The following is a 10,820-nucleotide window of genomic DNA, read 5'->3' as shown; positions in this document are numbered from 1 at the left end:
AAGTATTTAAACACAATAATTTATTTCGTATAAGTACTCGATAACAAGAATTATAAAAATCTCCTCCATACAAACTCCAAACAATAAAACAGATATTCAAAATTCAACAAAGAAAAGGAGGTATGTTGGAACTGAGATTTGTGTATTATTAAATATGAGTAACATTTACATATTTGGAACCCTTATAAAACATTTTTGCATACACATGAAAATCTATGTCACAAAAAAAAAAAAACACGTTTAGTGGAGATGTGAGTTACTGTAGCTGGATGCTTTGTGGTGAGAATTGCCTTCCTCAGATTTGTGTTGGTGGGTTTCGACCTTCTTCTCGTGATGGATGGGGTGAGTGGCGTGACCTGCTCTGTGCACGTGAGCGTGGAATCCAGTGTGTTTGTCAGCGTTGTAGTGTACAGTACGGATAGTACCGTCAGGTTCCACCGACATGTAGTGACCCTCGACTTTGTGGCCATCTCGTTTCTCAGCCTGTTCCTTGTGGTCATGAGTGTGTGGATCCTTCACTCCGTACTTGAACTCATATTTTGGATGAGCCTGTTGAAATAATTAAGACAAAAATTACATTCGTTTATCTATGATAGTTTGTACGATCTCAACTACAGCATGAATATATACTACTTACATGGTGATGTTCTTCGTGATGAATTTCAGCAAGAGACAGTGCAAAGACCATGAGGAAGACAGCAGCAATCTTGAAGGAAGACCAAGGAAAAATATTACGGCATACAATTTATTCGAATAAATTAGGAATACTTGTTACTTGATTTTGTATGAAGATGGAAATTTTTTAAAATTATTATTGACAATCGTCTGTGGACTTGAATATTTAATTTGCACACATTTGATTATTTCTGGTAATGTCCAAAATATTTGAGAATACATTTAAACCGATTGAGGAAATTTCCTCAGTTTCGTTGATAAATTGGAATACAGAAACCAATGAGAAGAAAAATTATTAAAAGATTTTCTATGTAATATATTATATTGGCAGATTTAGAATTTTTCGACACTTAATAGCCAGAGGATATGGAATTTTGAACGATTATCATCTCACACCATAAGAAACTATAGTAATTATATTTCTGAAAGAAAAAAATTGTTCGCTTGTTTTGTCAAAGGTATTGAATTTTCTTTCCATATGTTAGATGGGCGTGGTGACTCGAATAAAATTCATCAATATTTACCTCATACATTTAATAATTCTGTTTGTGAAATGCAAGTCGATAATGATTATTTCTGTAGAAATAATTCAATAGTTATTAACAATCATAATATACAATTTTAGGCCTGCAGGCCTATAGTTTTCATCTGACCAGTATGCACATACTTAAGAAACGTATAGTATATACAGTTATTTTAATCCATGTGGTATTGCAAAGAGGAACATTAAGTGTAAAAATATGAACTTATCTTTTTATTGAAATTCAGACTGTGTACTTATTATTCAAACTTACTTTCGAGGTAGCCATGGTAACTGTAGTGGATAGTGCAATTGTGATGCGTTCTTGCCGTATGACAGTTGAAGTTTCCAATGTCTTTATATATACAAATTTCTCAAGACAAAGAATGTGAAACTCGAGGCATGGTCACTCTTGAGAGAATTATTACTGTTCATTGTCTTCATCGTAAATGACTTGACCACGGCGCATGCTTCCGGATAATCACATTAATGCTGAGAATTACATAACACATTTTTATGCTTAGTAAATTTCACATTTCGAATATGGATTTACTGAATATATATTCAATATACTTGTATATAGCATCTGCAGAACTATAAAAGTAGAAATAATATTTAAAATCATTAGTATAGGCCTAAATAGAATTAAATTAAATTAACGACGTTCGCAACTGCCGAGGTTATATCAGCATCGTCGGTGTGCCGGAATTTTGTCCCGCAGGAGTTCTTTTAAATGTCAGTAAATCTACTGACATGAGCCTGTCGCATTTAAGGGGATAGGTACAGCTTACAGCAGTTAAAGTTTTGGAAATATTCAACATTTTTTCCTCCATTACTGTATCTTGCATAATAATGAAAATTGGTATGTCTAAAACACTGTCCTTCTGCTATATGAGAATAATATTTTTACGATTAAAAAATTACTTATATATATATTTTTTTTTTCAAAATTCATAACGGTGGTAGTTCACTGTGCAGTGATGAAGCGTTTCTCTCATAACTCAAAAACTTGTTAACCTTTTCTTGTTCTCTCTCTTTTATTTTATTGCTGAAAGCGTTTCCCTCATAACTCATAAAATTGTTAACTTTTTCATGTTCTCTCTATTTTATTTTATTGCTGAAACTCATGTTTACAATATCATGCTCTTTAAACTACATTCCTCAATAAATAATATTTTTTTAAATTTTGTGTTAGAAGAAAATAATTATATTTGACAATTTTTTAAAATGAATTATTTTTTTCAGACAATCTATCAAAGGTAGAGAAGTGATCTTGCATCACATGCATAAATACACACAAAAAATTCATCTCAGAATGTTGGATAGTTTTTGAGTTATGCTTTATCATTGCACAGTGAACTGAATTTTGAAAAAAAAAATGTAAATAATTTTTTAAATCGTAAAAATAGTTTTTTTCATAGCAGAAGGACAGGGTACATTATTGTACAAGATACAGTAATGGAGGGAAAACATGTTGAATATTTCCAAAATGTTACTGCTGTAAGCTGTACCTAACCCCTTAACACACTTAAATGCCATCGATCTGGGCAGAGATCGAAACCACAACCTCGGGCACAGAAGGCCAACACTGTACCGACTACGCCACCCAGGGCGGATAGACCCAAATAGAAAATTCTGTATCAACTAGTACGGGAATTTTACGAAAAGAATCAAAGCTCAATTACTGTCATTTTTTTATGTTTATAATGCAAAAGGTTAATACAAATAAGCAGTCATTAAAGTATTATCAAGAGTAAGACAAATGTCTGTACACAGTAGCTTACACACAGTCATACAGAAGTGAGTATCGAAATTGTTTGCGATGATGATGTATGATAGATGTTCTCTTAATATTCTCTCTAGAATCGCCAAGAAACTTCCAGTTTACTCAACAGTGACAGATCTACGCAGGCTATACTGAATTTTTTAATGTCGAAAAACCACACTACAGGCTTAGTCTTTATGTAGTCACATATAAAGCTGGAATGAAAATTCAAGTAGCTTAATAGTGTGACTAAAACTACTCTAAGACTAACTCAACATTGAAGCAGTAAGTACTATAATCATATTGTAATTTAATATTTTTGTAGACAACAAATCTTTTATATTTATATTATATTGAAATATCATTATTTTCGGTTTACTATTCCTAAGATCAATAGAATTCTTATGTTACTTTGCATTTTATCTTTTTCGGATGGAAATCACAGAAAACATCATCATAAATAATTTTTAAGTTACCAAAGCAACTAATTTGAACTCTGTAAAGAAATAGTAACAATACCACTTAAATCAGTGATCGGAAGGTTGTGCATTTGTGACGTCAGAGCAAGGTCAGACTAGATGAGCACCTGAAGAGGAGCGCAGCAATCGCGAACCGGCAAGCTATTACAGTTGTATAATGAGTGGTTCAGGGAAATTGGTTAAATTCTGATTTTATTTATACGTGATATTTTGTTTACACGGACTGTACTATAAGTAATGCCAATAATCTCAGGGTGTTAATCTTTGAAATATTTCAAACAAACAAGTTAAATAAAATTTGCTCGTTTTGCATCCTTTTCGAGATAAAATTATTTTATATGAAATATTTCAAAGAATTTAATTTTCAATAAGTTCAGTCAATTTAAGAAAGCAGTGTATTATGATTAATACACAGTGGCAGCTCGTGACCATTTTTGTTATTGGGGCAATATATTTCACACATTTTGCTGTACCTTAAATAATCCACCAAGATTTTATATATATTACATTATTGAAAAAATTTAGTTTCGTCCTTTAAATGTGCAGAAAATTGATCCGAACAAATGTAACGTTGTAAAATTCCTTTTGCAGAACGAAAAGTTGCATTTCTTCGGACCAAATTTATACACAATTGAAGGACAAAACTGCAATCCTTTCAGCCATTTATTATCATCTGGTTTGAATCCTCATAGGGGAAGAAATTTTCTCATGAAATTTCGGCCAGTGTATGGGACCAGTGCCCATCCAGCAACGTGATACACTTGGGGAGCTACGATAGGTAGTGAAATTCGATTACGAAAGCCAACTATAACGGCTTGGGCGATCATCGTGCTAACCACACGATACCTCCATTCTGGTTGGATGATCGTCCACCTCTGCTTCGGCATGTGGATGTGAGGGCAGCAACCGTTTGGTCGGTCATGGTCCTTTATTGGCTGTCGTGCCTCGGATAATAATAATAATAATAATAATAATAATAATAATAATAATAACAATAATAATAATAATAATACACTGCTCTCTTAAACTGACTGAGCATATTGGGAATGAAATCAATGGCTTTCCCAAAACACGGTAAGGAATATTTAATATAAAACTATTTTTATCTCAAAAGAAACAGAAATGAGCAAAATTATATAAAACAATCATATTCACGAAATTAGATATATAGGTCGTCACTGTAGAGTTCAGTATTGAAGTTTATCTTAGCTATTCTTCGCCGCTCTGAGCTCTGGATGCTGATGTTCTTAAAAGAGAGCACGATTGCTCTGAGGGATGACGTCACAGAGCACTGATTCTGCCGATCAATGATTTAAATTATATCGAAACTAAATTCAAGTTTATAATCGTGCTTTTATATATTTTTTATTTACTTATCTGTATAGTTTTATAAAAATTAGACACTCAGATTTTATTATTCATCTGAAGAAATTTATTTCGTTATTTCTTAACTTGTAAAAACTTGGATAAATAATTCGTGAGTGTTCATTACATAAAATTTATACGCATCCCTTAATTTCTTACTTCAAATAATGTGGTCATAGAAACTAATTAAGTGTCCTTCTAGACCAGGTAAATATGAATTGTATAACAACAAACGGGTGGCGTTGAAAAGGATGATAATAACACCCCGAGAAACCAGTGAAGAAATTTTTATCCTATTTACCACTGTACTTTTCTATATTCGCTAAACATCTTGCTACAACCTTTCTCCGTGTTTGTCAGCAAGAAATTAAATTACAATAATCTTTATTAAACACGAATATGTACAATTTTCAGCCATTTCCTATTTGTTCTGGAAGTCTGAATTGCGGATTCGCAGAGTGGGGATGATTGGAAAGTATTGGTGGAATGAAAGTGATAATTGTGAGAGGATACGGGAGATAATCGAGAAACCTTCTAGCGCCCGTTTTGTTCACCACAATTTTCTTCATGACACAGACGGTGATCGAACCCGAGTCGGCATAGTGGAAGTCAGATGAGTTAACCACTCAGCCATAGACGAGTTTTAAAAGATATCCAAATCGCTGTGCAAGAAATGTAATTTAAAAAATATTGCAGCCCACTGCATGGTGGGAAGTAAATAGTTCCCGCGCACTTTTTTTATCGAGTGATTTTTATTTCCAAGAAGATCCTGCATATGTAGTCATTCTAAACTTTTAACGTACTGTACATGTTAATGCTGGAGTTTGAAATGACCAGTAATTACTGTACATGTTACGAAAATTTCAACATCTGACGTCAGTTAGTAACGGCAATGAGTTACGTCACACTATCTCACGTTAATTGCTTAGCAACGACAATGAGTTTACGACACAATATTCGGACGTCACTTTCTTAGCAACGGATCATCCATTGTAAATACCAACATATGGTATATATTTTATAAAGATGTAAAAGAAAAATAATTATTAATTATTATTAATAACACAAAACATAAATTTCATTAAGTGTATTTCACACTAAATGATATTCAGAATCCTAATAAATAATACATATTTTGTTACAAATGTAAATATTACAATAACAACCATTCGAGAACAGAGAATGCTTCACGCAATTACAAGGATGAACAGGTTGCCATTATTTCTTCAAAGAATATGGTTTATCTATGGCTCAATGAATTTCCCTTCTTTTATCTTGGCTTCATACATGCATAGAAATTTCTTCCTTGGGCAAATATTTCGCGTTCATTTTTTATTATCTTCATAAACAACTTAGTTATTTTGTAAGCAGTGGAGAGAAGAAGACTGTTGTACAAACCATTAAAGGTTAATGTGTCATATTCTGCTCTCCCCGAACTGTTTCTCATTAGAATAGCCAATGGCCGTTTTTTATATGATAATGTTTGTCCATCGCACAGCTAACCCATTGACAGAGGAAGCAGTATTTTACGTAATCTTCCTGTAGCCCGGTACCATTGCCACAATATTCAGGTCAGTATATAAGTTCCACTATGGTTTCTTGTAAATTATTTTATAAAGAAACTGTTAATACTATCGTACGATTCTTTCATGTGGTTTACATAAGCAAGGGATACTGAAGAGTGCTGGATTCCACTACGCTATAAAGCTGCCTTGAGACCAACTTTAGATGAATCTATGAATCTCTTCAGGAATACAGTCAACTTGAATTTCCTCAATGAGCTGATAAAAATCATTGCAATAACCTGGAAAAATAGTTTCCTATGTATGACTACCTCTTCCAATAAGTTGAGACTACTACATTCTTTTCCTCTAGATTGAAATTTAATATTCAAATATGGTGTTCAACTAAAGTTGCATAAATAGCAGTGTATGTATTTTTTTTTATTTTAGTTGGTTATTTAACGACGGTGTATCAACTACTAGGTTATTTAACGTTGATGAGATTAGTGATAGCGAGATGATATTTGGCAAGATGAGGCCGAGGATTCGCCATAGATTACCTTGCATTCACATTACGGTTGGAGAAAACATCGGAAAAACCAAACCCGGTAATCAGCCCAAGTGGGGATCGAACCCGCGACCGAACGGAACTTCAGACCGGCAGGCAAGCGCCTTAACCGACTGAGCAGTGTATGTATATTCATTAATATTTTTGCTCAAAATGTAAACTAAGAAGAAATGTATCAATTGTATCATACTAAATTGCATTTTCAGTATACCGGTAATTACAAAGATCTTTCTCTCTCTCTGTCTCTCCCTCTCTCTTTCTTTCTCTCTTCATCCTCTTTCTAAAGAATTTTGCTTTCGTATTCGAATTTGGCAATGCCGAGCACATATATAATCATACTTAATATTTACAAGGAGAAAATTGATACCAATCGGTGTAATTAGTTATTACGTACGAGTAAGTCATGAAGATAATAAGGAAATCAGTAACTAAATTCTTTGGGAATAGGGATTGGTGGAATTAAATTATGCCTAAGAAATTAGCATAAAATACTTAAATGTTTTATTGCGAGGAACATTTCAATTAATGTTAATGAAAGTTTTCGAGTTCTTCGATGATATGCATAAAATATTTGTGCTAGAGAAAGGAATATTCACGAATGTTTCCTCAAAGTAAAATTCACACTAAATGGACGATTAAACCTAAGACGTGAAGAAAATATAATACTTTTAAACAAGACATTCTTTACTCCTCTCTTAGGGCACCAATTAGAGATAGACGCGAACCGCATCGATAGGATTTACTGATATCATGAAGTCATCCAAACTTGGTTGAGCCCAAAAAATGTATGGTGTGATATAATGCCTACAATTACTTTAATTCATTTGACCCTGCTACATTTTTTGTCGTTTTAAAATATCTCTTCGCAATTAAAAATTATAAAAATAATTTTAATAAAATTCAGAAATAAGAATTAAATTTACCATTGATTATTTTCTAAAAGTAATGCCAGTATATTTTGAAATTTAATTCGTAGTTATAATGTCAAATTAAGGTTCAAATAATTAAGCGACAACATAAAATGTAAACATAGGTACTTTATTTAGGATAAAATCAATAACAAATAACAGTGGATAATTCCCAGTCGTACAAACACCAAGTACAGTAAAAATAAAAATAAAAAAATAAATATGAAAATGTAATTTTCTTAAACTGAGATTTTCAGTACATAATATGTAAGATACATCACTTCAGCAATATATTCTTAAGGATCTACACAACATTCGGAAACAAAAATAACACTATTTTAATGTTTAGTGAAGGTGTGAGTTGCTGTAGCTGGATGCCTTGTGGTGAGAATTGCCTTCTTCAGATTTGTGGTGGTGGACTTCCACCTTCTTCTCGTGGTGGATGGGGTGAATTGCGTGACCTGCTCTGTGCACGTGAGCGTGGAATCCTGTGTGTTTGTCAGCATTGTAGTGTACAGTGCGGGTAGTTCCGTCAGGTTCCACCAATTTATAGTGACCCTCCACTTTGTGTCCGTCTCGTTTCTCAGCCTGTTCCTTGATGTCGTGAGTGTGTGGATCCTTCACTCCGTACTTGAATTCGTATTTCGGGTGTGCCTGTTAAATTTAATACAAATATATTAATAACCATGCTGATCTAAATAACGTAATTATTCTTCAGTGACGACATAATATAGTACTACTTACGTGGTGTTCCTCATGATGAATTTCAGCCAGAGATACAGCAAAGACAGCGAAGAAGATAACAGCAATCTTTAAAAATAGAGAAAGAGACAACTGTTGAATTGTTACGTGTTATGTGAGACAATAATAAATCTTGTAAAATTGTCTCGTTACGAAAAGAAGACATAAAATTAATTGCTCATTAACGCTTCTCGTCAGATACATTAGCTTATTTGGTTATGTCAATTTACATGAAGTTTCGTGTGAATAGGTGAATATTTTCTCTTCATATCCAAAAAAATATTATAAAGCATTTCTAAACCTGTCATAATTATTGAGGACTGTTCATCATTACAAGTCCGGTGAATGTTATCACAAAAAGTAATTAGATAATATTTTATATTATATTGTGTGAGAATTTGAAAGAAAAAATACGGAAGAATTGTATGTATGTAATGTATAAAACTAATTTCCCAACATTAGGGTAGATAATTGATAACTAACGCTAACCTCTTGCTTCGCAGAAAGATGAAAATGCCTCTTTATGAGCTAAGAAATATTGTGCTCATACGACAATTTACAAATATTTAATTTCTACCACTATCTATAAAATTTATTAATGGATTATGTATAAAGTTATTTAAAACTCAGGAAAGATTATTTTATTTTGACATAAGCGATCGTTTTAATTGTTTCAATATTGTTGCTATGGCGAATAAAAAAGAAAATAATATAGAATTCCTCAAGGTATTCTTGAGTAAGTTAATGTGTTTCATATTAAGAAATAATGTTTTTGCCTCTACAAATGCGAATGGCCTTAATAAATGTTGCTATGAGTGTAATGGAGATTGTCCCATCGCACTGAGAGGATTCAGAATTTTATTGGATTGAGGTATGGTCGTAGAAATTTGTAGTCGCTTTGAAAGCCTGTAAATGAAATTTGAAGATATTCCGCAATAATTTCTTCTGAATGCTGGCCATTTCCTAGAAGAAAGTCTACTAGTGAGAGAGAGGAAAAATGGGGACCATATTCGAAAATTCTCAAATGGTTTATATCTGAGTAAGCCAAATTCTTTTACGAACAAAACCGTATTATTATTTTTTACATTTTTTGTGACTTTTGAATAATCCTGGATGTGTGCAAAATAATTTCAAGAGCTATTAATAATCCAGTACAGATCTTACAGTAATTGTATATGTAGGTTCTTTTATGACCGATGTACAAAATTTTACAGTATTAATGAAGTATGTAAATAATCAAGATAATTTTACATTTATAATTATATTAGACAAGCGTCCAATGTATGCGTTTAAAATTTGGCCCAACAAGTGAAATGAACTTGAACGAGAAATGATATGATATGATGATACGATATATGATATGATATGATGTGATGTGATGTGATATGATATGATATGATATGATATGATACATGATATGATATGATGTGATATGATATAATATATGATATGATATGATAATCATATGATATGATATATGATATGATATGATATATGATATGATATGATATGATATGATATGATATGATATGTGATTTGATATGATATGATATGATATGATATAAGTTGTGATTTCTCATCATTATATTTATATTTCTCCTTCATAAGGATAGAATAGTAGAGTTGAGTGTTAGAGAAGGCCGTATGGCCTTAACTCTGCCAAGTTAAATAAATCATTATTATTATTATTATTATTATTATTATTATAGGCTATGATAAATTTATTTGTCAGCCAACTTTACAATTCACAGTTATGATGGACCATCACATTTCTGCTTTTCGATCCACCTTCTGTTCAATACATACCACTCTTTTCTATTAATATATTCATTTGCCAAGTACTTCTTGATTACTTCCTAATCTTCTGTTTTAACTGAATTGCTATATATCCTTCACTATCTATCCTCTTCTATTCTCTCTCATACCTGGACTATCTCCCTCCCATTTCTCGCTTTCGTATTAAATATTGCATATTACTTTCCTTAATAATTCACATTATTTATTAATTTTCTTCTCTATTCTCAAAACTACGTACTCTTAATAATTTTTTTCCAGCTATTTTCTCCTGAATTAATTGTTTACTTCTCTATTTACAACATTTACATCACCTTTTTTCTACTATTCTATCCTCATGAACGAGAAATAAAAATGAATGAGAAATCACTAGAGAATACGACGAATAAAATTACTCTCATCTACTCTGTGTACGTATAGCTGAAACTTACTTTAGAGGTAGTCATGGTAGCTGCAATGAATTGTTGAACTGCGATGGATTGATGTCTTGTGCCTGCTAACAT

The 10,820-nt window shown here is 32.3% G+C and overlaps 2 protein-coding genes across 2 annotated transcripts; both read right to left on the bottom strand.

The window, feature by feature from the left end:
• On the bottom strand, nt 1–1,524 carry LOC138691022 (cuticle protein 19-like). Its single transcript, XM_069812668.1, has 3 exons — nt 1,470–1,524; nt 638–706; nt 1–549 (listed from the first exon to the last, which is right to left on the bottom strand). The coding sequence occupies exons 1-3, from the start codon at nt 1,482–1,484 to the stop codon at nt 241–243; spliced, it is 393 nt and encodes a 130-aa protein (XP_069668769.1). The 5' UTR covers nt 1,485–1,524; the 3' UTR covers nt 1–240.
• Nucleotides 1,525–7,916: 6,392 nt separating this feature from the next.
• LOC138691381 (cuticle protein 19-like) lies at nt 7,917–10,820 on the bottom strand. Its single transcript, XM_069813292.1, has 3 exons — nt 10,749–10,820; nt 8,527–8,592; nt 7,917–8,436 (listed from the first exon to the last, which is right to left on the bottom strand). The coding sequence occupies exons 1-3, from the start codon at nt 10,818–10,820 to the stop codon at nt 8,128–8,130; spliced, it is 447 nt and encodes a 148-aa protein (XP_069669393.1). The 3' UTR covers nt 7,917–8,127.

This window comes from Periplaneta americana, chromosome 16 (genome assembly GCF_040183065.1).
Source record: "Periplaneta americana isolate PAMFEO1 chromosome 16, P.americana_PAMFEO1_priV1, whole genome shotgun sequence".
NCBI classification, from domain to species: domain Eukaryota; kingdom Metazoa; phylum Arthropoda; class Insecta; order Blattodea; family Blattidae; genus Periplaneta; species Periplaneta americana.
This window is presented reverse-complemented; position numbering and strand designations above follow the sequence as displayed.

Excerpts from the sequence above, each read along its gene's own strand:
- LOC138691022 (XM_069812668.1), bottom strand. Across the intron at positions 550-637 it reads ATCACGAAGAACATCACCAT|GCTCATCCAAAATATGAGTT; the intron begins GTAAGTAGTATA and ends TTATTTCAACAG.
- LOC138691381 (XM_069813292.1), bottom strand. The coding sequence starts at position 10,820 with ATGTTAGCAGGCACAAGACATCAATCCATCGCAGTTCAACAATTCATT. Across the intron at positions 8,593-10,748 it reads CTACCATGACTACCTCTAAA|ATTGCTGTTATCTTCTTCGC; the intron begins GTAAGTTTCAGC and ends CTATTTTTAAAG. Across the intron at positions 8,437-8,526 it reads TTCATCATGAGGAACACCAC|GCACACCCGAAATACGAATT; the intron begins GTAAGTAGTACT and ends TAAATTTAACAG.